The sequence below is a fragment of the Balaenoptera acutorostrata genome, chromosome 20 (genome assembly GCF_949987535.1).
Source record: "Balaenoptera acutorostrata chromosome 20, mBalAcu1.1, whole genome shotgun sequence".
Classification (NCBI taxonomy): Eukaryota; Metazoa; Chordata; class Mammalia; order Artiodactyla; family Balaenopteridae; genus Balaenoptera; species Balaenoptera acutorostrata.
In genome coordinates this window covers 51,028,144-51,053,672 of record NC_080083.1, presented here as the reverse complement: position 1 = coordinate 51,053,672, position 25,529 = coordinate 51,028,144, and the positions used below count along the sequence as shown (strand labels likewise).

The following is a 25,529-nucleotide window of genomic DNA, read 5'->3' as shown; positions in this document are numbered from 1 at the left end:
CAATGAGAAGCCCGCGCACCGCAAAGAAGAGTAGCCCCCGCTCGCTGCAACTAAAGCCCATGTGCAGCAACAGAGACGCAATGCAGCCAAAAAAAAAAAAGAGATGCTTCTCCATGGATAAGATGTAATCAGAAGGTGAAGAAGTATAGACACACTTTGGAGGACAGGGGAGAGGCCATTGTGCTGTTGTTCAAGGAGGCTGGAGGGGCAGCTGGCCCTTTACTGGATCCTTGACTGTCGTTTGTGCTTTTCTACAACACACCACCCTGGTCAAGGCTCCGGAAATCCTAAAGAATTCATTGAAATCAAACTCCTTACAGTTGGATATTGGCACAACATTGTAAATCAACCATACTTCAATAAAAAATAAAACTAAATTAAAAAATCCCCACAAAACTCCTACAGTTGGTTTTTGTTAAGATAGCACCAGGCCTCCAGCTGCTCTTAAGAAAAACAGTTTTTAGAGGCCATAGTCTTCCTTCTTCAAAAATCAGGAAAAGTCCCCTTCATCAAACACTTGATCTCTTTCAAGTGGAGACAGAATGAACCCTGTAACCACAAGATGTCAAAGATCCACCGGTGGCATAGAGTGGCCAGAATGGCATCAAGCCATGCCATCCCAATTTCATTAACTGCTTCAAGCTTCTTTCTGTATTTCTAAATAACATGCATTATTTATCCTGATGCTAAAAGCTATCCTGCTCAGCCTTGAATGTAATACTGTAGTGGAAAACTGGAGACACATGTTCACCACATACTACATGATGTGGGTTATCCCAAAAAGATGTATTGAAGTCCTGTCCCTGGTACCTGTGAATGTGACCTTATTTGGAAATAGGGTCTTTGCAGATATAATCAAGTTAAGATGACGTCATTAAGGTGGGCCCTAACCCCATATGACTATGAGGGAGTCCATGGACCACACTTGAACATCGCTGATCTGAGCCTGCCTGTCTCCTGGCTCTAACCAGTGTAGGTGTGGCCTATCATGTGACTTTAGCAAAGGGACATGAGGGGTGTCTGCTGGGGCCTTCAAAAAAGGGGCACCGGGCTTCCCTGGTGGCGCAGTGGTTGAGAATCTGCCTGCCAATGCAGGGGACACGGGTTCGAGCCCTGGGCTGGGAGGATCCCACATGCCGCGGAGCAACTAGGCCCGTGAGCCACAACTACTGAGCCTGTGCGTCTGGAGCCTGTGCTCCGCAACAAGAGAGGCCACGATAGTGAGAGGCCCGCGCACTGCGATGAAGAATGGCCCCCGCTTGCCGCAACTAGAGAAAGCCCTCGCACAGAAAACGAAGACCCAACACAGCCAAAAATAAATAAATAAATAAATAAATAAATGTTAAAACAAAACAAAAAAACCCACGTCGGCTTCCTCTTTAAAAAAAAAAAAAAAACAGGGGCACCAGGGAGCAAGTCCCTTCTCAACTTCTGGATGTTTTTGTCAGGGGTGTGACAGCCGCAGCTTGTGACCACGAGGGCATCGTGAAGTCTCACCTGTGGCCCACCTGCTATGGACCTCTTGTCATGTGACTGGAGCCGTTTCATGGCCGTAGCCACCTCCAGATGGATGCTCTGTTGCTGGAAGTTAAAATAAGCCTCAGTAATACGCGCAGTATCTAGTTGTAGCGTTTTCCTTTGGGGCAGGGCATCATTTTTCTTTTTCTTCTTCCGGGGTGAATGGGTGTCCTCCCCACTCATCCATGCGACCCCCTCACACTCTGACTCCTTGCATCACCTCACCCTCACCCGACCATTAATTGCCCCTGACCCTCATCTAATCCTCCCCTGAACTTCACCCAACCCTGACCTGACCTTGACCTGGCCCTCACCTGACCCCCTCACACCTCCACCCCCACTGCAGTTCCACTGAGCGGGTGCGGTACCACCCACACACCTGACCTCGTCCCTCCTTGAAGAGCTGCGCTCCCTGGCCTGCCCCGCCACCGTGCTCAGGTGGCTGCCTGCAGGCTCAGCTCCGTGTTCTGCTCATCTCTGACGCTTTGCTGGGGGCACCAAATAAAGCATTTCCGGAATACGTGATGCCACTTCAACCCTCTGCTTCACGCGTACTTGCGCCTTCCCACTAGCTCAGCGCCCACGGTGACACCGCCCCCCAGGAAGCCCTCCTGACCTGCATTGGGGCTGCTCCTGCACATCCTGTTTAACTAAAACGATCCATTTGCACACCCGTCATCTCCTCAAGCAGCGCCAACTATCCACAGGACGGGGAAAAGGCCAAGCTTTTTCCAGAGAACTACTCGAGAGTCACTGGTTCTCCTGGAAATGAACTTTGACTCCCTATCCACACTGCCTTGGCACAACACAGAAAGGTGAGAGGTTAACTTGCAGTCTTGTTTTCCTGCCTGGCAGCTAAGTTTTCACTGTCTTATAGGGCATTAACCAGCTTGGTATCTGAGCGGTCCTGTTTTGGCATTCCTTCTCCCACTGACTGCATAAGGCGGGGTTTTAAATGCTTTTGTGGAATTAACTGTGGAAACCTCAGCCACAGCTGGAGTCTGGGCAGGCCTGCCGGGGAGCTCTCACGCCTGCCATGCGTGCCCATGACTCCAAACAGGAAGCACAGCTGCCTCTACTTACTGTCCAGCAGGAGGAAGAAATCTCTCCGCCCAGACAGTCCAGCCAATCAGAGGCCTTTGCAGCCCAACCAATGGGAAGCCTTCATACTTTGGACTCCCAGCTCCTCCAATGGACTCTGGTTATCACAGCCTCCGCCCCTCTCCACTCCCCTTCCCCTATAAAAGCGAGTTCCCTTCATCGGGTTCTGCATTTGCCTCTGGTCCACCGTAGCCTCCCATATCTGACTCGGAATTCCTCTGCCTATTCCCAAATAAACTGGCTTTTGCTGGTAAAATAACTGGCTATTATTAAAGTTGACACTTTTCAAGCCAGCTTTTGTCTTTCCAGGTCCCTCGTTAATGAGCTAAATGAAACCTTGACGCGTGTTCACCTCCCATTTATGTGAGAATAATGTTTCTAAGGATTTGAAAATGTGATTATACCTAGGGGAGAAGGCAGGTTCCTGACACAGAGTGAGGCCCAAAGTGCTCAGTAAATGAGTTGGAAATAGCATCTTCCACGTCTCCCCAGCCGTTGGGAGCGTGACAGTGGGACCTTTTGGAAGCCAGTTGCCCCAAGCCCGGGTCCCTGGATGCTCTCACCCTGTCCCAGAGTCCCACCCGTGGTGCTCGTCACCCTGTCCTGGACTGCATGTCGGGGCAGAGCCTTGTGTCCCCCTCCATGCAGAGGGGGCCGCTCTGCATCTCACAAACACTGGGGCTGCATGAGGACTTGGACGTAAGGCAGGTGGTGGGCTCTCTCAGAAGAGGACCCACACCCCTTTGCCCAGCTCTTGCTTGCACGCAGTCTCTCAGTGAGAAGCCTCCCCAGCCAGGCCGGGCTGGTGAGGACGGGAGTGTGTGCGTTGGCTGCAGAAAGGGTGTAGTTGGTCTCATGTCCGTTAGACACCTGAAAGAAGTGGTCCCTTCATCCTGACCGCCCTGGGTCATCAGAATCCTGAGATCCAGAGCAGAGGGCGGAGAGGCCGACCTGGGACCCGAGGCAGTGAATGCAGGAGGGACCTGCAGCCGGTCCCCCGCCTCCCACCCATCTCCCCTGTTTTACTCTGAGCACAGAGTCCAAATGAACAGGAGCTGGGGATTACCATGCACCCTTGGCTGCGGTGAGAAGACCCAGCCTTCCGCTGGGCACCAGGGAGCAGCGGGGAGCAACCTGGGACGCGCTGTAGCCCAGCTCCTGCAAGAGGCGGGCCAGCCAGGTGCTCTGCAGAAGGAAAGAAAAGTATGCTGTTTACTGAAAAAGAGCATTCTCATCCTGTGCCAAGCCCACCACTTCTTCCCCTCTTGAGTTACAGAAAATAACCCTACTCAACCCAAAAGCCTGAAAAACATTTCTTTTCAGAGAAAATCTATTTGTCCAGAATGCCAGAGGAAGAAAACAAACAGCTTCTTTTGTGTGAAACTTCACCCTCAACCTTGTGCTTTTAAGTGAATGCTCACACACATTTGTGCTTCCTGACGTTTCAACGAGTCATCTCCAATTTTTGCGTTAAATTCTCCACATGACACACAAAGGGATTTAGGAAAATATATTTAGAGGTATCAGAGCCAGAGAGATTGTTTCAAAAGCTCAGCAGACCCTAAACTTTAGGAGTATTCAATAGGGGACTTCCCTGGTGGTGCAGTGGTTAAGACTCCGCACTCCCAATGCAGGGGGCCAGGGTTCAATCCCTGGTCAGGGAACTAGATCCCGCATGCCGCAACAAAGATCCCACACACAGCAACAAACATCCTGCGTGCCGCAACTAAGACCGGCACAGCCAAATAAATAAAAATAAATATTAAAAAAAAAATCCCAAAACAAATTATCAAAAAATTTAAGCAAAACAAAATAAAAAGAAGTATTCGATAGGATACATCTAGTTTTACAAGTAAACTTGCCTTTTTACGGTACTCAAGACTGAAATATTTGCAAGAAAAGTTAAACATTTTTAAAGATCTTGGGAATTCCCTGGCAGTCCAGTGGTTAGGACTCCTCGCAATCACTGCAGACGGCGCGGGATCCATCCCTGGTCCGGGAACTAAGATCCCGCAAGCCGAATGGCGTGGCCAAAAAAAAAAAAGAAAAAATCTTCCCTCTCTATAAACTCCTTTGTGCAAATGCCTGCTTTCTCTTCCATATCATCCCATATTCCTTCCCAACTGGATAAAAAGTACCAATATAGGGACTTCCCTGGTGGCACAGTGGTTAAGAATCTGCCTGCCAACGCAGGGGACACTGGTTCGAGCCCTGGTCCGGGAAGATCCCACATGCCGCAGAGCAACTAAGCCCGTGCACCACAACTACTGAGCCTGTGCTCTAGAGCCCGTGAGCCACAACTACTGAGCCCACGTGGCACAACTACTGAAGCCTGAGCCCCTAGAACTCGTGCTCCGCAACAAGAGAAGCCACCGCAATGAGAAGCCCGCGCACTGCAAGGAAGAGTAGCCCCTGCTTGCCGCAACTAGAGAAAGCCCGCGCGCAGAAATGAAGACCTAATGCAGGCAAAAATAAAATAAATAAATAAATAAATTTTTAAAAAAAAAGTACCAACATACAGCAGTATTCATTTGGTTTGAGGAGAACTGTGATGTATATGGGCTGTTTTTATTTTATCAGCCACTCTGTGGTCAGCCCCCATTAGAGGATGATGGGGTGGGGCAGAGTTCAAGCCTACAGGGACAGGGGACTTGGGTGAGGTCAGAACACTGACAGCAGCCATGTCCTTTGGGGTTCACACCCACCTCTGTGCTGTACGTTGGCGACATCTGCAGCTACTTGCATTTCATGACTATTGAGACACTTGGGCTCAGTTCCACTGGGGACCTGGGGGGGTATGGAGGACATTGGGTTTGCCCACCCCAGTACTCCCCACTGCCGTCCCCAGGCAGAGGGTCCTGGATGCTGCCACCCACATGCACAGGGCAACAACTGTGTCTGCCTAGTTTATTTTAACTTTTTGTCTGCATAACCTGCAATTGTCTCTTTGTGTGAGGGTCTCATGATGTTTTCTCCAGGAAGAAGAAAGATTTTTGTCATGCCGTTTTTTTTCTGAAACCACCAGACTCTGTCCAAACATAGGCTGTCAGGTCCCCAGAGGAGACCCAATGGGTTGGGATGTGTGAACACTTGTCTGTAGGACTGCTACAGATGCGCCCCATACACCCAGGCATTCTGATGAGGTCCAAGGCACATGGTTCCCATGAGAGACACGCGGTGTTGGTAACCAGATGCTGGTCAGCAAGTGTTCCTTACTGAAGAGGGCTTCCCATTCTCCAGGAGTCTAAGAAAGCCAAGTTATCCCAAGCTGCACCCCCTCAGTGACAGCCCTCACAGACCTGTTTCCCCTTCACACTTCCAGAGTCAAGCCCCCAGCATGTCCTATCAGGGGCCAGCCTGGCCCTGCATCCTCACTTTACCCTGGCAGGTTTAACATGGGGTGGGCATGTTTCCAAGCCAGTCCAGGGCTGGTGGTGACTCCCTCGACCCAGAAGTGACTGAGATCCGCATAAACATCTTCCAGGAAACCCAACTCCCGCCCAAGGGCAGATCCCCCAAACACCCCATGGACACTTCCCCGGCACAAGGAGCAGGTGACAAGACAGTCATTAGAGTAGAAAGCCGTGGTGCTCTCAGCCAGTTGTGGGTAAACGTATATGACTTGTGCAAGTGCACAAACCCATAGGACCACGAGACCCCCAACAGGACCACTTGTGTGCAGAAGGGTATGTCTTCACCAGCCGGAGCTGCCATGACAAAACACCACAGGCTGGGGGGCTTAAACGACAGAAATTTATTTCTTGCCATTAAGGAACTAGAAGTCCATAATAAAGGTGCCGGCTGATTTGGTTCTTGGTGAGAATCCTCTTCCTGGCTTGTAGACAGCTGCCTTCTGGCTGTGTCCTCATACAATGGAGAGAGTAGCAAACTCTCAGGTGTCTGTCTTGGAAGGGCACTAATCCCATCAAGAGGCCCCAAACTCATGACCTTATCTAACCCTAATTACCTCCCAAAGACCCCAAATACCTCCAAATACCTTATCTAACCTCCAAATACCTTCACACTGGGGGGTTAGGGCTTCAACATATGGATTTGGGGGAACACAAACATTCCGTCCACAACAGGGCCCATGGTGGTGAGGGTCCCTGGGCCCACCCAGAGCAGGAATGAGTTTCAGAGTGGGGAGCTCTGCCTACCAGACAGCCTGGACTGGGAGGTGTGTGCCTGCTGTCCCTCAGCTGGCCTTTCCCAGGGCCCTCAAATGGTCTTGGGGTCTAGAGCAGGGTGTCTGAACCTAGGCACTCTTGACCCTTGGGTTCGGATTGTCTTTGTGGTGGGACTGTGCTGTGCATTCCCTGATGCTGAGCAGTGACTCCGGGAGAGAGAGGAGGAAGGTCTGCCCATGGCTCTGCATGGGGCAGAGAGGAAGCGCCACAGGTTGGGAGGTCATCAGGACTTGGGAGCGAGGATCCAGAGTGCCCAGGCCTGTGGCCGGTGGACAGTGAGGGAGTCTCAGGGTGTCTGTGATTGGCCCACTTTAACCTCACAGCAACCCTGAGAAGTGGGGGTGTCATTCCTGCTGACACCAAGGAAACAAGGGCTCAGAGAGACCTCCATGGCCAGAGGTCCTGCCTGTGGCTTCCATTGCTGGAGCTGGTCAGTGTGGCAGCATAGACCTGGTTTTGTTTTGTTTTCCTTTTTAAAGTGTGCTAAAATATACATAACATGCAATTTACCATTTTATCCATTTTTAAGTGTACAGTTCAGTGGCATTAAGCACATTCACATTGTTATGCAGCCATCATCACCACCCATCTCCAGAATTTTGTCATCTTGTAAAACAGAAACTCTCGGACTTCCCTGGTGGCGCAGTGGTTAAGAATCTGCCTGCCAATGCAGGGGACACAGGTTCGAGCCCTGGTCCGGGAAGATCCCACATGCCGTGGAGCAACTAAGCCCATGCGCCACAACTAGAGCCCACGAGCCACAACTACTGAAGCCCATGGGCCTAGGAGCCCATGCTCCGCAACAAGAGAAGCCACCACAGAGAAGCCCATGCACCACAACGAAAAGTAGCCCCCGCTCGCCACAACTAGAGAAAGCCCGCACGCAGCAACGAAGACCCAACTCGGCCAAAAAGTAAATATGTAAATTAATTAATTAAAAAAAGAAATACAACACATACTTGTAAGATATAAAATATTAAAAAAACAAAACAAAACAGAAACTCTGTCCTCATTAAGCAACATCTTCCCATTCTGCTCCCCCCAGCCCCTGGCACCCACCAATCTACTTTCTGCCTCTATGAATTTGACTACTGTAGGGATCCAATATGGAATCATACAGTATTTATCCTTTTGTGACTAAATTATTTCACCTAGGGCGTCTTCAATGTTCATCCATGTTGTAGCATGTGTCAGAATTTCCTGCCTCTTTAAAACTGGATAGTATTCCATTGTACCGATGGACCACATATTGTTCATCCATTCCTCAGCTGATGGACGTTTGGGTTTTTCCACCTTCTGGCTGTTGTAAATAATGCTGCTGTGAACATTTTTGTACAAGTTTCTGTGTGGACATGTGTTTTCATTTCTTTTGGGTACACAGGTAGTAGTGGAATTGCTGGGTCATATAGTAACTATCGTGAGTGCTTGAGGAACTGCCAGACACTGGTATCATTTCTGAAGCACAGAGCTCATTATGAAGTTTGTGCTGCATCCGTGTGGCATTGTGCAGTGGCCTCTGGCCCAGAAGACCATTGTGGGGTGTCCCCTACTATGGAAGATGGAGGAGAGAAGGAATGTATGCTGTCGCCGGGTGATATGCAAGGAATCTTTTTAAGCCATTTTATGCCATTGACTATGGAAAAGCATTTCTCAAGTTTCTTTCTCTGATGCTGAAATAAAAATAGACTGAGGAACTAAAAAGGGACTGACCATATTTCCCCCAAAGCCAGGCATTTGCACACACCAGTTAACTCTTACTTCTCTCCCCTGCTGTCAGGAAGTAAATAGAAACTAACAGCTGAGCACAAATTCACACTGGGTATATAGTTGATGATGACTCACCAAGAATTCACAGCCAAGGTGCCAGTTGTTCTTACGCCGTAGAAAGAAACCCTATTTTAGGTAAAACTGTAACCTCACGGATGCCCCCAGAAAGTTCCAGAGCCACAGAGACAAAATCCATTTAATGTAGGTTTTGAGTCAGAGCTTCGCTCCGCCCACGCACATGGTCGAAGCCCCGCCCACTGACCTGCCCCGCCCACTCCCTGATCATACCCCGTACACCCACTGTTTTGCCCAGGCTTCCGCCCCACCCCGTCCCAGAGCGGCCCCGCCCCTCCGCCCGTTGCCATACCTCCAGGCCCAGGTGTGCTTGGGCCTCCAGAGGCTTGTGTCCCTCTCCGGCCGCCTCCGGGCCAGGCTCCTGCTTCTGCACTGCCCCTCTCGGCTCCTACAAGACAATAGCCCGTCGTCATCGTTCTCAGGACTGTTCACATCAGGCCCACCCGGTGGAGGCATGGAGGGGACACTTGGGGCTCCCCTCTGCCCCCTCCCAGTCCTGGCTCTCTGGCCCAGAGCTGCTCCCAGCTCCTATACTCAAACTTGGTGTTTGGAGGACCTGGAACCCTCCTCTGTTGTCAAGGAGAGAGGCTTCGGATAAGAAATATATTGGGGGCCAAGGTGGAAGCTCTTGAAATGTAAGCCAGGTTCTCCTTTACAATAATTACGGAGTTACACCAACCGGAGCAATGCTGGTTCTCCCGTGGCAAGTAAGCCCGGCCTTGGGAGGAGGGGACGCTCCCATCTGTCCGCACTCCCTGGAAAAGAGCCTCCACCCTTCCCCGGGAAGGTCCGCAACTGAGCCCCAGAGTAAGGGTCTCTGCGGATACCTGATGGAGGCCTCTGTCTGGAGACAGACAAGGGAACACGGGGGCTGAAGGAAGGGAGCTGGACACCAGAGTGGGGGAGTGAAGGAGGGGCTGCGTGGGTGGGAGAGCAGGGACGCTCATTCCCCGGCTGGGAAGGAGTCAGTCGTGGGCGCTCTCACCCACTCTGCTCTTGCAGTTAGGACTGCGCTGAGAGCGGCAAAGCAGGAGGCCCTCGGAGGAGAGGGCCCCGCCGTGGGCAGAGGCCTCAAGGGCCTTGAGGTGGGTGGCAGGACCCCGCAGGACAGGTACAACCTGGAGGACAGGGAGGGCTCCTGCTAATGCAGACCCCTGAGGCCCCCCTGAAAACTGACCACCCTCTTGGGAAGTGGGTGGGGCAGAAGGGTTACTGGTGTCTGGCCCCCAGTAGTGTCTCTGATTCGGAGACCCACCTGGGGAGTGGTTTTGCAGACTTTGAGGTGGGAGGGTGTTGAAGACTCCTGAGGTAGCATCCTGACTCATTTCCCAGCTGTGTGACCTTGGGCCAGCAATCACCCTCCTGGGCTTTAGTTTCCCTGCTTCTTCTTCTTCTTCCTTTTTTTTTGGCCGTGGCCCATGGCTTGCAGGATCTTAGTTCCCCCACCAGGGATTGAACCCAGGCCGTCGGCAGTGAAAGCGCTTAGTCCTAACCACTGGACCGCCAGGGAAGTCCCATTCCCTGCTTGTGAGACTTCCTCGAGCCTCGCACTTCACAAGTGTTTGGGGAGGTGGCTGGTACACAGCAAACGCCCAGTTATGTCATCGGCTGAGTCCCTGTGGAGTGTTGATGGAGCCTCCACTGGGCACCCTTCACGCTCCCACACACTATGGTCCAACACGGTTTTAACTTTTGATGTTGCAGCAGCTCACCGAACTCATTCTGTGTCAGCAGTGCATCACGTGCATCGTAGGGAGAGGTGAGGTGGAAATATGCTGCCAGTAGTCACCCCTGCCACGCCAGCCACTTCTGCCACCCCAAACCCAGTGCCCCAGGCTCCACGGCAGTGGCCTGCGCTGTGAGGAGTGAGCCTGGGGCTTGCCATAGAGAGACGACAATTGAGTTGGGGTACACATGTGCCCATGTACACAAGCACAAGGTGGGCCACAGACAGAGGAGCAGACAGGGTCTGAGAGAGAGGGGTTGGAGCCCTCCTCAGGAGGATGACCTCAGGACACAGGGAGGAGAAAGCCATTTGCAGAAGAGGAAGAAGCCGGAGGAAAGGAACAGCAAGAGATTGCAAGGGCAGGATGCCACAAAGCAGGATGTTTGACTCAAAGGTGAGAGTATCTGGAAATGTATGGAAGGGTTGAGTTAGCAAGGCCATGATCCCATCTTCCACCACAGAGCAATGTGGGACATTTTCTCATGGATGAACAAACACATACAAATGATTAGCCTTTTATCTAATAAATAATATTTCTGTTTCAAATATCAACACAGATTTTTAAAATAACATTGGCTTAAAAAGTACATGATGAAAGTTAGATCTTTATATTTGATTCAGGATAATTAGACTTGGTAGAAATAATGGCTCCAGGACAGCATTCATAACAGTAGGTGCATAGTCAGCAAAATCTTATGTGGACAAAAAAAATGGACTGCAGAGTTAAATTGATGTGATGAAAATAATTTCATTCAAATGAAAATTGAAAAAATAATCTATAAACCATCTCAGTGAGGTCAGAAATTAAATTGGCTTGATAAAATTCACTCTTGAAAGTAATTTCTCAGTAAAACCTTAACTAGTGGTGGCATAGTTTTTTTTTTTTTAAATTATTTATTTATTTATTTATGGCTGTGTTGGGTCTTCGTTTCTGCACGAGGGCTTTCTCGTTGTGGTGAGCGGGGGCCACTCTTCATCGCGGTGCGCGGGCCTCTCACTGTCACGGCCTCTCTTGTTGCGGAGCACAGGCTCCAGATGCGCAGGCTCAGTAGTTGTGGCTCACGGGCCTAGTTGCTCCGCGGCACATGGGATCTTCCCAGACCAGGGCTCGAACCTGTGTCCCCTGCATTGGCAGGCAGATTCTCAACCACTGCGCCACCAGGGAAGCCTGGTGGCATAGTTTTGATGAAAACTTTCCTGTTCATGGCATGAAGTTAAAGTGGCTGAGACCACAGGTAAAGATAGGGTATAACAGGTCTTCACCCTGCATGTTACCATGCCACCTTAGACAGATGTTGTGATGCAGTTGCCCCATGACCTTTAGAAAATTAAAAAATTCTCCTCACTGTCCTCTGAAGTGTTAATTAGTTCATCTGCTACCATTTGTAGATTTTCATCTGCTCATTTTTGCTTTTTAAAATTGTGAAATACAATATACATATGGAAAATTGCAAGAAAACACACACATGTGTACCACTTAATAAATAATTATAAAGTGAACACTTTTTTTGTAAATCACCCCCCAGGTCAAGAAATACAGCATGGCCGGTGCGCCAGAAACCGTGCACTTTCCTTCCTGATACAACACCCTCCCTCCTGTGTGACAGCAACCGCTGTCTCGGGGCTGGGCTCCCTCAGAAGCAGACAAGGTACAAGTGCAAGCAGCTTACATGAGGGTGACACCGGGAAGCTTTTGTAGGGGTGGGGAAATGAGGCAGGAGTTCAGAAAAGGGTGTTTGGGTGACTGGAGTGCATCCCTCTGGGGAACTCCAGCAGCTGGGCAGCCTCAGAGATAGCTGCTCCTGGGGATGCTGCACTGGGCCAGCATCAGGGGCAGAGAAAACTCTCCCCGAGTCCCAGAGAGCTGGGACTCTGGAATCCCTGGGCTGGCCGGCTGGGGATCAGTGAATGCTGAAGGCACATGGGTGGGGTACCAACAACATCTGTTCCAACCATCATCCTGACTTTTGTGAAAGACCTTGGTGGTATGGATTGAATTGTGTGCCCTCCACTACTCCCCCATCTATATGTTGAAGCCCTAATCAAAAATGTTACTGTATTTGGAGATAGGGCCTTTAGCTAGTCAATTAAGGTTAAATGAGGTCACAGGATGGGGCCCTGATCCAATAGGACTGGAGTCCTTATACGAAGGAGAAGAGACACCAGCGCTCTATGGAATTAGTTGATTTTTTCTTCTACTAATAGGAAAGTTAAGAACTCTCTTTTTTTAGTGAATACCCTAGAAATTACAATATGCATGTTTAATTTATCAAAGACTGAAAATAATCATTACTTTTACCCTTCTCTGGAGCAACAAAAAGACATTAGAACAATTTACCCCTTTAAAGTACAAAGATAATTTTTTTTGAAGTATAGTTGATTTACAATGTTGTGTTAGTTTCTGGTGTACAGCAAAGTTATTCAGTGATATATATATATATATATATATATATATATATATATATATATATTCTTTTTCAGATTATTTTCCATTATAGGTTATTATAAGATATTGAATATAGTTCCCATTATTTTTATTTTTTTTTAAATTTATTTATTTATTTTTTGCTGCATTGGGTCTTCATTGCTGTGCATGGACTTTCTCTAGTTGCGGCGAGCAGGGGACACTCTTTGTTGCGGTGCGCGGGCTTCTCATTGCGGTGGCTTGTCTTTGTTGCGGAGCACAGGCTCTAGGCGCGCGGGCTTCAGTAGTTGTAGCACGTGGGCTCAGTAGTTGTGGCTCGAGGGCTCCAGAGTGCAGGCTCAGTAGTTGTGGCACATGGGCTTAGTTGCTCTGCAGCATGTGGGATCTTCCTGGACCAGGGCTCGAACTCGTGTCCCCTGCATTGGCAGGCGGATTCTTAACCACTGCACCATCAGGGAAGCCCCCAGATATCAATCTTTTCAAAGTAATCTGACTTTTTAAGAAATTTCCTGTTTCTTTGGTATTCTGCAATTTCATTGTTATTAGTCCAGATGTGAACTTCTTTTAATTTATCCAGCTTGGGATGTTGGGGGGACCTTGGATCTGAGGGTTGGTGTATTTCATCAGTGCTAGAAAATTCTCAGCCATTTTCTCTTTAATTGTGGCCTCTGCCCTTCCCCTTTTCGGGAACTCCAGTCAAATGTCTACTAGAACTACTATTTTCCAAGTTTCTTAGTCTCACCTGTAATTTCCCTTTAGTCTGTTTGTACCACATTTTGCATCAATTCTCTGACATCCTCCAGTTAACTAATTCTTTCCTGTGTCTAATCTGTTGAACCTGTTCATTAGGCTTTAAAATTTTATTTTATTATTTTTAAAATATTTATTTATTTATTTGGCTGCACCGCATCATAGTTGCTGCATGAGGGAGCTTTGTTGCTGCACGTGGGATCTTCAGTTGTGGCATTCAGGGTCTTTAGTTGCAGCATGTGAACTCTTAGTTGCAGCATGCAGGTTCTAGCTCCCCGACCAGGGATCAAACCCGGGCCCCCTGCATTGGGAGCGTGGAGTCTTAGCCACTGGACCACCAGGGAAGTCCCTAGGCTTTAAAATTTTAAATATTATATTTTTAATTTCTAAAAGCTCTTTTTGGTTTGTCAACAAAAAAATTAATCAATAGCCAATTTAAAGAGGAAATAGAGAATTCTAATCGAGCCAACCTGAGGATTATAATCCGGGAGACAGTCTTTCAGAAATCTCTGAGGACTGTTCCACCTGTTAGAAGTTGAAGGCACAGTCAGATACATTTTTGAGACAAAGGATCGTACATCAAAATGGCACACTGAAATTTTACATAAACATTACCAAAGATGTATAGTCCAGATCTGCATGTACAGGCAAGCAGTAGGTCACTATGATCCCTTACAGAATTAGGAAGGAAAAATTAATCTTCTAAGGAGTTACATTGCTGGCGTCAGAAGTAGAAAAAAATTGATATTTATGGTCAAGCAGGCATTCCCACCTTTGAGAAGGTCTGGTTAATGTGTAATGCAGATGCACATTACGGAAGGCCCAGTATGGGCAGGAAGTATGTTATGCTTAAATTTTCTTGTCCTGGGACTTCCCTGGCGGTCCAGTGGTTAAGACTTCACCTTCCAATGCAGAGGGTGTGGGTTCGCTCTCTTATAAGGGAGCTAAGATCCCACATGCTTCGTGGCCAAAAAACCAAAACATAGAAGACAGAAGCAGGGACTTCCCCGGTCATCCATCCGCCTTCCAATGCAGGGGATGCGGGTTCCATCCCTCGTCGGAGAACTAAGATCCCACATGCCACAGGGCAACTAAGCCCACGCACAGCAACTACTGAACCCACGCGCTCTGGAGCCTGCGTGCCACAACTAGAGAGAGGCTGGCGCCGCAAGGAAAGATCCCACATGCCTCAACTAAGACCTGACACAGCCAAAAATAAATAAATTTTTTAAAAAAGTAAAAAAAAAAAGAAAAAAAAAGAAGCAATATTGTAACAAATTCAATAAAGAATTTAAAAATAGTCCACATCAAAAAAAAATTTTTTTTTCTTGTCCTGTCTTAAAACATAAATTTTATTCCCTCAGGTTCTTTATAGAATCTGCTTAGTCACTTTTTTTAGTTTCTTCTTCCCTGTAGATATTTTCAAGCTTGGCTCTTATTTCCTTGGTCATAGTAGGCACAGTTATATGCCATTAAGTGGGCCTGAAAATGCCAGCACCTGAGTTTATCCACTATCTGTTGTGTTGACCTCATGGCACCTTGCTCCCTAGTACGCCTGGTGTGTTGGTCCACTTGGGCTGCCAAAACAAAATTCCACAGACTGGGTGCTTAAACAACAGAAATGTATTTTCTCATAGGTCTAGAGGCTGGAGGTCAGGGTGCCAGCAGCACTGGTTCAGAGTAGAGCTCTCCTGAGGGTTTGCAGGCAGCCACCTTTCCCCGGTGTGTGCGTGAGGAGAGATCTGGGGCTAATGTGCCTTGCTGTGTTGTCAGCTCTCCAATGCTTTTTACATGTACTTAAACTGTTTTAATCAGCATTTCTAGTTATTTTCAGCAGGAAGTTTGGTCCAAACTATCCGCAAACGATCTGCTCTTATTCCTTAAATCTTCAACCTTCAAAGCCTCAATTATTCATTCTTTCATTGTTTTAGCACATTCTTAGTGAATGTCCATGACATGACTGGCATTGTGCATCATGCTAAGTAAGCATTGAGAAACAATGGGGAATGTGATGGTCAGTTTTACGTGTCAGTTTGGCTGGGGCGTGGTGCCCAGATATACGGTGTCAAACATTATTCTGGATGTTTCTGTGAGGGTGTTTTCTAGATGAGATTAACATTTAAATCAGTAGACTGGTGGGTGGACCTCATCCCCTCAGCTGAAGGCCTGCAGAGAACAAACACTTACCTCCCCTGAGGGAGAGGGAATTCTGCCAACAGAACTCTGCCCTGGGCTTCCTGCTGCTGGCCTACCCTGCAGATTTTGGTCTTGCCCCTCCACGACTGTGTGAGCCCTGTTAACCTGAAAAATAAAACACCCTGTAGTTTTACCAGCAAAATGGGTTTATTCAGGAACAGCAAAGAATTGCAATTCAGGACAAGCTGGCTACCACAAAAGCCACAGACAAATCCAACAAAGAAAGGAAAAGAACCTTAGAAGGAAGAAGCTGGAGGAGTTGTTTTGTGTTTTCTTTTTTTAAAAAATTTATTTTGGCTGTGCTGGGTCTTTGTTGCCGCGCACTGGCTTCTCTAGCTGCAGTGTGCGGGCTCTCAGTTCCCACACCAGGGATCAATCCCTGGCCCCCTGCATTGCAGGAGCTGGAGTCTTAACCACTGGACCACCAGGGAAATCCCTGGAGGGGTTGTTTTGAACTAAAGTCCATTGGAGGAAAGCGAGAGTTGAAAGTGATGACTGGTTTTCATTGGCTGAGTAGCTTGGGTAATTGATTTCTTGTGGGAGATACAAAGAACACCTTTCTTGGTGAGGCCTGTAATTGAGGATTCTTTCCTGTTGATGATTCTTCCTGTTGGGATCTGTAATCAACAGTTTTTCCTGTTATTGACCCTGAGTGGCCACAGGGCAGAGGCACTTGGTGACACGTCTTTACCTTCAGGCTGTGTCTGGGTGGACAGGGTGAGAGCTCTCCCTTTTGGCCTACCCACTCCATTTAAAACAGGTTTCCCTTTATTAGTTTCCACAGCCATTTCCCTAAAATAAATCTCACTCTATATACACACACCCTGTTGGTTCGATTTCTCTGGAGAATGCTGACTAACGCGGGGAGCCGTGGACAAAGAATGCTGCCTGCCATATTAGTAAACAAAAGACGTTGAGGCCATCAAGCCCTCAGCCACTGCAGCCATCCGCGACTGTGCACCCTGAGGAATTCAGAATGGAGAACACAGGACACGCCCTAGATAGTTAGGGTGCGTATCAAAGGAATGATTTCACTAAGCCCAGACTGTCGCATTTTCTCATACACAGAAAAGCACTAAATTCATTTACTTGAGATGTCTGGTTTTTTTTAATTAGCAGTAATCTTTTGATGTTTGACTACCTGGTTTTTTTGTTTGTTTTTGAAAAAAACTCCTGTACATTCTTGCTCTTCCCTTTCCTCTTCTGAACAGTCCCTCAGAGCCATCTGAGAGGCTATCTCACTAGCTTAAATCCTCAGTAATGCCCCCAATAAAACATAACTCTCAACTTTTAGGTTGGACTTTTTTTTTCAGTATACAGAGCAAAGCAGACTTTATTCTACCCTCAAAGCACTAAAGCCTAGTTGGGGAGATTGATGCTAATTGGATAAACAAGTGCAAACAAACAAACAGAAAAGATAGCACCCCGGAGGGTGTTGCAGGAGCCTCCAGGTCGGGAAAGCCCCTGTGAGGGGTGACGCTCTGGAGCCGTGGACGAGGGGCTGGAGCAGGGGGTGTGCCCCAGACCAGGACGGGCCATACAAGGTAAACGGCAGGTCACAGGTAAGGTCAGGGGAAAGGCCAGAGCGATCCCGTGGCTAGCAGAGCCACCAGGGTCTCGAGGCCGTTGGGAGCACAACTCAGCCCCAGCCCCACCTCCCGTCGACCCTCCCCTCCCCCATCCCCGCGCGCTCCCGCGGCCAGGTCCCGCCCCTTCTTTTCCCTCCCCCAATCCCTCCCGCGCTCCCACGGCCCGGTCCCGCCCTCCCGCCCCTCACCCAATCCCCACGCGCCCCCGCGGCGTCGCGGCGTCTGCGTACTGTCTGAGGCGGGTACGCGGCCCAGGCGCGGGCGACATGGAGGAGCTGCTGAAGCGGGAGTTGGGCTGCGGCTCCGTCAAGGCCACGGGTCACTCGGGGGGTGGGTGCATTAGCCAGGGCCGGAGCTACGACACGGACAGAGGACGAGTGTTTGTGAAAGTGAACCCCAAGGCGGAGGTCAGGGCTGCCGCGGGCGGGGGAAGGGGGCGGAGGCGGGGGACTGTGGTCCCGGGTCCGTGTCCGGGCTCGGCGTCGGGAGCCGGTCCGGGTCCGCGGGTGGGGCCGTCCGAGCCCGGGTCTGCGGGCCGCGGAGGCGCTCGGTCACCCGTCTTTTTGTCAGGCTGGCCTGGCGTTTTGGGGGGGTCCGCGGTTCAGCCCTGCGGCCTCTCGAACCTCAGGGAGGTCGGCGCGGGTCCAGGCCCGTCGGGCGCGTGCCCCACCGCCGCGTGGACGCTGTGGGTGGTTTTCACGCGGCCCAGGTGGCCGCTGCCGTGAGAAAATTCATTGTTTGGCGAGTTTTGAGCAAGGACAGGTAGTAGAAGTCCCTTGTCCCGGGGTTTATTTGAGCTTGCAGAGATCAAAACCCTTTCTGAATACTGAAAGTAATGTAGCCTTGGTCCGCCGGGCTGCTGTAAACACTGGGCGGCTTTAAACACGAACATGTATATTTCTGGGTCTGGAGGCCGGACGTCCAAGATGGTGGTGAGGCTTCCTTCCCTGGTGTGGAGGCCACTTCTGACTGTGTCCTTACGTGGCAGAAGGGGCAGGAGAGCTCTCTGGGGTCTCTTATAGGGGCTCTAATCCCCTCATGAGGGTTCCACTCCTTTGGCCTGGTCACTTCCCAAGGCCCCGCCTCCTAACACCGTCGCCTTGGGGGTTAGGTTTCAACCTCTGAATTTTCGGGGGACACAAACATTCAGTCCCTTGCGGCCGTCTCTCCATTCTGTTTTGTATCTGAACGTTTTCTGAAGGGTTCCCATATAAAATAGGTGAGCCTCCCGGCTGAAGTTGACTTATCCCGGCGTGTTGATGTCACTTCTTTGCGCACTTTGGGTGGGTCATGCTTGTAGTGTTAGCTGGGAGGCCCTGGATGGCTCCAGTAGGCAAGGAGCAGGTCTGGACAATGCCTTGTTTCAAATAGGGCTGAAGGTGCTGACCCCAGTACCAAGTCCTACGTGTTACACACCCTCAGCACTTTTATCCTCTCTTTGGAAATCATACTGCAGAATATCCCCTCTTCAGTGGTGTGGGATGATCTCTTTCTGAAACGATGCTGTTCTCGCAAGACCAACCTTCAACTCTGTTCTACAGAGGTTGGCTGCGTGTCATCCTGTGCATCCCTTCTATAGGAATTTGACAACTAATGGTCCTTGAAGTTGCTCTTTTACATTGGTTTCCCCCAGTCAGTACTAATGTAGTGGAGGTGTCCTTCCTTACTTGCCACCACAGGCCTTCTCTGGGTTCTTTTTCTCTTATGTGGCTCCATCCTTTTTTTTTTTTTTTTTAAATTAATTTATTTATTTATGGCTGTGTTGGGTCTTAGTTTCTGTGCTAGGGCTTTCTCTAGTTGTGGCAAGTGGGGGCCACTCTTCATCGCGGTGCGCGGGCCTCTCACTGTCGCGGCCTCTCTTGTTGCGGAGCACAGGCTCCAGACGCGCAGGCTCAGTAATTGTGGCTCAAGGGCCCAGCTGCTCTGCGGCATGTGGGATCCTCCCAGACCAGGGCTCGAACCCGTGTCCCCTGCATTGGCAGGCAGACTCTCAACCACTGCGCCACCAGGGAAGCCCACTCCATCCTTTTCACAGCTGTATTTCCACTTTCATTAGTGTTTGTAATAATTCAGAACTTGGTGTGGATTACAGGGAAGCAAATACTTTCTGATGATTAAAATGGAATCTCTCAGTAGTGCTTTTTAAACATTGTTCTGCTACTGGTATTCTGGTTCTTGCTTTTTATTGTCATCAGAGTCCATTTTCTTTTAGCTAATCTTCACATAAGTTCCTTCTAATCCTTTGGTAGATAGTTTCAAACATGTCTCTTTCTAGTTTGCTTGGCAATATACTGTGTGAGTTATGCAGATATACTGCCCATAGCAGAAACTTTTGCTGATTGATTGGAAAATAGGACTGTTTTTATGCTTTGCCTTTTAGGAGGTGAAAATGTCTTCTTCCACACTTCTAAGAGAAGACTACATAGCTGCTCTTTTGTTTTCCTTCTCACTCTCTGCTGGAATGACCTGGTCTAAGTTTTTTCTCTTGATTACGCTTATCTGTCCTTTGCATGCTTGAGTAATTGGCTTTCTCTCATGCTCCTCCCTTAAGTTCTGGATCTTCTGTAGCCCTGCATCCCAGTTAATGCTTACTTTGCCCTTGTCCCATTCTGGAGGAGCAGTGTTCTTAGGGTTAGACACTTAGGACCACATGGTAGTGGACATTTCTGTGAGGGATCCTTGCCTCTAGCTGGGTTCACAGATCCTTCTTCACCTCTCCCTACATTTTTTTTTTTTTAATTAAAAAAATTTGGACCTCCCTGGTGGTCCATTAGTTAAGACTCCGCACTTCCAATGCAGGGGGCATGGGTTCAGTCTCTGGGTAGGGAAGTTCCACATGTAGTGTGGCGTGGCCAAAAAAAAAAAAAAATTTATCCTTTACGCTGCACAACCAGTGCTGTAGTACAAAGTATAGCCAGGGCCCAGCTGTGTTCCTTCGTCTTCAGAGACTGCTCTGAAAATCCTCCTTAAGACACAGTTCTTATTTTCCTCCTCAGGAACTTTAGCTCTCCAAAGTAGTATAATAATAATGTTTGTAAAGTGTTTAGAATGGACTGTGAAACTGTTAGCTGCTAACTCAGTTAATTATGGCAGCAAGCCTATGAAATTGGTACTGTTACTAACCCCATTTTACAGATGAGGAAACCAAGGTCACAGAGTTAGTAACTATGCAAAGTAGAGATAGAAGAATGTCCATGGCAGCACTGTTCGTAGTGACCCCAAACTGGAAGCCCAGTGTCCTTCATCAGTAGACTGGACAAACACGTTTTAGAACATTCGCACAGCAAGCTCTACACAGCAGAGAGAATAAACTCTGACTGTTGATGCACCAGCGTAACAAATGCAGTGTGGAATGAAGAGGCCTGACCATCTGCCTCTGTAGAGATGACAAAGCAGACAGACAGATGTGGGGGTGGGGTGGCAGCGGCTGGGAGGAGAGGAATGCCGGGTGGCCATCACGTGGATGTGCTGACTTTGGGAAAGTTAGAGGTGGATGCTTCTGAGTTGTGCAGTTTTCTTCATACGCGTCTGTAGAAATTTTACTTTAAAAAAAAAGATACTTTAAAGGGGAGGAATTACTTAGCCTGGTAAGTTAGGGACGATTTCTCTGAGAAATCAACACTGGTATTAAGTTGAAATCTGAAGGGGAGGGGGCTGACTTGGCAAAAGAAGGGGGAGGGGTGTTCCAAGCAGAGGTGACATGGCGTGTGGAAGTCTCCAGGCTGGAGGAGGCCAGGGGAACTGTGGGGCTGTCATGTTCCCCACATGTCTGTGGGGAACTTAGAGAAGACTGTAATCCAGGAGCACAAGGGGTATGTGTGCCCGCCTGTAAGTGTGGAGGTGGAGCCCAGGTCGGGGCCCAGATGGGGGGGGGATGTGGGCAGGGCCAGGCCCTGTGGGGCTGTCATGAGGGAAGTGGGGTGACAGCTTGGGGTGTGTTCCAGGGTGGGATTTGCCTTCCAAAAGCAGGAACAAGGACTTTTGGACTGGAAATGGGAAAGGTGGTGGAGATGAGGTGGTTTCCAGTGCCGGGTAGGAGATGCCATAGGACTTGGTGGTCCATTCAGGTGAGAAGTTACGCCAGCTTCCTGGCACACCCAGATGGGGGCCGCCTGTGCCTGAGGGCCCCCTGGGACAGGACTGTGGTTGAGGTACTGTGTACACAGTCCAGCTCTGCACCAGGCATACATTTCTCTCTTTGGAGAGACTGGGATCAATGACAATAAAAATATACAAAACTAGAAAGTACAATCCCTCTAATTCCTGTGCAGCTTCAGAACGTGTAATCTGCTCTACTGAAAAGTGGAAAAGCTGTCCGTTCTATTGAGTCTGCAGTCAGCCTTGGTTGTGGTGCTCGAGAAAACATGTCTACACAGAGCCTTGCTCTTCCTCCTTCTCCCCTCCCTGGTTATTTCTCTGACAGGCCAAAAGGATGTTTGAAGGTGAGATGGCAAGTTTAACTGCCATCCTAAAGACAGGCACAGTGAAGGTGCCCAAACCCATCAAGGTCCTCGATGCCCCTGGAGGTGGCAGCATGCTGGTGATGGAGCATTTGGACATGCGGTATCTGAGCAGGTTCGTTTGCTTCACCTTCACCTCTGGGTGCCTTTGTTCTTTCTCTGAGTGGGAAGCTTGCATTTGGGGTGTAAGTTTGTGGGATGTGATAGAAGGAACCCATGACCCCGCACGTCCTGAGTTCTGCAGAATGAGCAGCATGTACTCTGTGGGTCAAAAGCAAACAGGAGAGGAATTTAAGGGTGAGATGCTGACAAAGGACCTGGCTGCAGACTCAGATGAGGCCCTCCATCTCCCACTTGCTTCACCAGAACAGACTCTTAGCCTCACTGTCTCACCTACTTTGTGTGACCTGAGACCTTTCAAATGGAGGTGGGTCCCCATTTGTACCATGAGTTTAGTGGCTGTCTTTTGTTTTTACAGTCATGCTGCAAAGCTTGGAACCCAGCTGGCAGATCTACACCTAGACAACAAGAGGCTTGGAGAGACTCTCCAGAAGGAGGCTGGCACAGTGGGTATGGCTGTGGGCCCGAGGGACCCCCCCCCCAGAGGAAGACATCTGGCCGGTATGGGTGCGTGGGTGGAGTTGTGCTGCCACTGTGTACAGTCAGACCTGTGTTGCTGCCACAGGAAAGGAATGTAAACCCCAAGGCTGCATGTTTGGGCTGCAGTGAACACAGTGAATACAATTAGTGTATTGTCTCGAAAATGCATTTGAAAGACAGGAAATATTTCCTGAACTCGAAATCCTATCATATTATGGTTCCTTTGACCTCTCACTCCCCAGAAGAAAGCCTATCAAAGTTTCTCTGGCTTACCTTACAGTGCCTTTTCTTCTAGGAACAATCACACATGAGACTCAGAATGATAGCTCTCACGTCTGACCTTTTTGGGGCTTACTGTGGTGGTAGCACTGAGGGTGTCTTCCAGGATTTTCATCCTTTGACGTTTGATAATCCATGTGTAGCCCATATGGTTACTCTGCTAGCCAGAGTAGCAGACACACCAGGGACAGACGACCAAGAACCTACTGTGTGAGACAGACAGACGGCCTCGTCCCTTCCACCTACATGTAGTTCAGTCCTTCCAGGTTTGCTTTGAGTTTAGGGAGCTGCAGAGGATGAGATCATTTACAAGTACAGCAGTTTATCTTCCATAAGTGGCAAATGCTAAACTGACCACTGAAAGCTGTCCTTTCCTGATGGGTTATGGGGTGGATTTTCCCTCCTCTTTTGGAGACAGTGTGGTCGCTCCTCTGAGCATCCTGTGGTGCCTCTCCTGGGAAGGAGTGGGTGTCCTGGCTTGTTGACTCTGATGAGACAGGCTCTGTTCCTGGGTCCCGGAGCCCAGGGCCCTTGTTTGGATGAGGACACGAGGTGGAGAAGGGCACGCTGAGGTCAGGCCTCAGAGCTGCTCTGAGCTCCCAGAGCTGGCCCCTAGGGAGCGAGGGGACTGTCATCTCTCTCGTTTCATTTTGCTTGCAAGGGAAAGGAGGTGGGCAAGTGGAGCGGCCCTTTGTGGACCAGTTTGGCTTTGACGTGGTGACGTGCTGCGGGTACCTCCCCCAGGTGAGTGACACCACCATTTTGCCTGCATTTCCCAGTCAGGCCAGCCGTTCAGAAACAGCTGCGGAAAGCACACCCTCTCTCTTTTTTGGCGAAATTTGGTAAAAGGTCTTTGCTCCTTTTTTTTCTTTGCTAATTTTAAGCAGTCGATATGAGGACTATCCACCTCACATGCTAGGTAAGCTCAGAGGAGCAGAGAAGGACCAGCAAGTTAGGATGCTGGATTTCAAGGTGGGTGAAAATTAGAAAGTTAAACTGTGTTTTATTTTAAGTAGGAAACTCTCAAAGGTAGCTTAATGAAAAGGGACTGTAACTTTGAGTTTTATGATTTTGTGGTTGGCTGCCCTGGGGATTTCAGCCTGGGGAGCCATACTTGGGCTGAGTGGGTAAGACGGCAGCCTCGCCCTCTGAGGAAAGGCAGGTAGCTGCTTGGGAGGGGAGCACTGAGTATCCCACGGGGCACAGTCCACACTGTTCAGATCTTGAGATGTTGTGGGAGGTTGTCTGGGAACCTGCCGGTCCCAGCATGTCCTCCAGACCCCAGGCTGCCTGGTCAGCTCCACCCCTTTACACTGGTCCCTGCAGTGGCGCCTCTGGGGACCAGCCCGCTCCACCTTTGCTCTGGTGCTTTCCTCTGAGCTCTGCTGTCAACCACACAGGTGAACGACTGGCAGAGGGACTGGGTCACATTCTATGCCCGGCAGCGCATTCAGCCTCAGATGGACCTGCTGGAACAGGGGTCTGGGGACAGGGAGGCCCGTGAGCTCTGGACTGCTCTGCAGGTGAGCGTCGCCCCTCCCAGCCTGTGCCCGTCATGCCCTGCAGGCCTGATGGGAAGGCGCTGCAGCTGGTGCGGCCACCTGGGCCTGGGCCTGGACGGGAGGTGGGCATGTCTGTGCACCTGTGCACTGACCAGGCCGTGCTTGGGCACTGGGAGCCACACTCAGAAAAGCCTCTGTGTCCCTCCTGTGTGCATCGGTCACTTTGCTAAGGCTGCATTTCCCCCGCAGTTAAAAATCCCTGACCTGTTCCATGATCTGGACATCGTCCCAGCCCTGCTCCACGGAGACCTCTGGGGAGGAAACGTGGCGGAGGATTCCTCTGGGCCTATCATTTTTGACCCAGCTTCCTTCTATGGCCACTCGGAGTATGAGCTGGCGATAGCCGGCATGTTCGGGGGCTTCAGTGGCTCCTTTTACTCCGCCTACCACAGCAAAGTCCCCAAGGCCCCAGGCTTCGAGAAGCGCCTTAAGCTGTATCAGCTCTTCCACTACTTGAACCACTGGAATCACTTTGGATCAGGGTACAGAGGGTCCTCCCTCAGCATCATGAGGAATCTCATCAAATGAGCTCTGGAGGGAGGCCTGAGTTCGGGTTACCAGATCCTAACCTGATGCCTGTGGCCAGCCTCTGGTTCCTCCTCAGCCTCTTCTTCAGGGATTCTTCCCATTTCTTCACACCCTGGAGTAGCTTCAGACCAACTTTCCAAGCCTCATAAAGTACGTGACATCTCAGAATAAAGGTTTTATCACCCTAAAGTTAGACTTCACAGCTGGATAAAACTGCACTAGAAATTGGATGTGAACCAAGGGACCAATGGAGGGCGGGCTGTGTCCAACCCGCAGCTGCCCCGAAGGTAAAGAAGGGAGGTAGCCAGAGTGCCAGGTGCTGCCACCGAGGGCACCTTCCCACCGGCTCCCCGTCTCCTCTCCAGGAATGACTGCTGTCCGGGGTAATGCTTCTTGGTGGGTCAGACTTGGGTCTAGACGTGAAGGCATCGTCCTAGGAGCACCTCCTGATGATCAGTCCCAAACCCAGCACATTCCCTTTCCTTTCTGTACCGCCACTGGACCTGCCGCAGGCGGAGCAGGTCTGGACGCATTCTGGGAGTGACCAAACTGCTCGCCTCAGTGTCCCTGGTCGATTTAGGAGCCAGGGAACTGCTTCTGTTAGCAGCCCGTCAACTGCCGATTTCATTTGCATTGTAGAAACCAGCGCTAAACCAGTGGTTTCCCTCCTTCAGTCTTGCAGTGGTGAGAAATGTTCATGAATGGCATTGATGCTAACAAATCCCTTTATGTAAAAATTTGAATAAACTTTCAGTGGTTTCGGTGA

The 25,529-nt window shown here is 49.7% G+C and overlaps 1 protein-coding gene and 1 long non-coding RNA gene across 2 annotated transcripts; one reads left to right on the top strand and one right to left on the bottom strand.

The window, feature by feature from the left end:
• Positions 1 to 204: 204 nt before the first annotated feature.
• Positions 205 to 2,328, bottom strand: LOC102998271 (uncharacterized). The gene is made up of 3 exons (XR_451312.2): positions 2,135 to 2,328; positions 1,498 to 1,581; positions 205 to 287 (listed from the first exon to the last, which is right to left on the bottom strand). It is a non-coding gene; the product is annotated as an uncharacterized LOC102998271 (long non-coding RNA).
• A 15,228-nt stretch (positions 2,329 to 17,556) lies between these two features.
• FN3KRP (fructosamine 3 kinase related protein) lies at positions 17,557 to 25,529 on the top strand. Its single transcript, XM_007185925.2, has 6 exons — positions 17,557 to 17,741; positions 21,758 to 21,909; positions 22,273 to 22,364; positions 23,335 to 23,417; positions 24,074 to 24,196; positions 24,425 to 25,529. Exons 1-6 carry the CDS (start codon positions 17,601 to 17,603, stop codon positions 24,761 to 24,763), a joined length of 930 nt encoding a protein of 309 aa, XP_007185987.1. The 5' UTR covers positions 17,557 to 17,600; the 3' UTR covers positions 24,764 to 25,529.

Coding starts and splice junctions, on each gene's coding strand:
- FN3KRP (XM_007185925.2), top strand. CDS start 17,601: ATGGAGGAGCTGCTGAAGCGGGAGTTGGGCTGCGGCTCCGTCAAGGCC. Junction 17,742..21,757: donor AAGTGAACCCCAAGGCGGAG/GTCAGGGCTGCC, acceptor TTTCTCTGACAG/GCCAAAAGGATGTTTGAAGG. Junction 24,197..24,424: donor AGCTCTGGACTGCTCTGCAG/GTGAGCGTCGCC, acceptor TTTCCCCCGCAG/TTAAAAATCCCTGACCTGTT.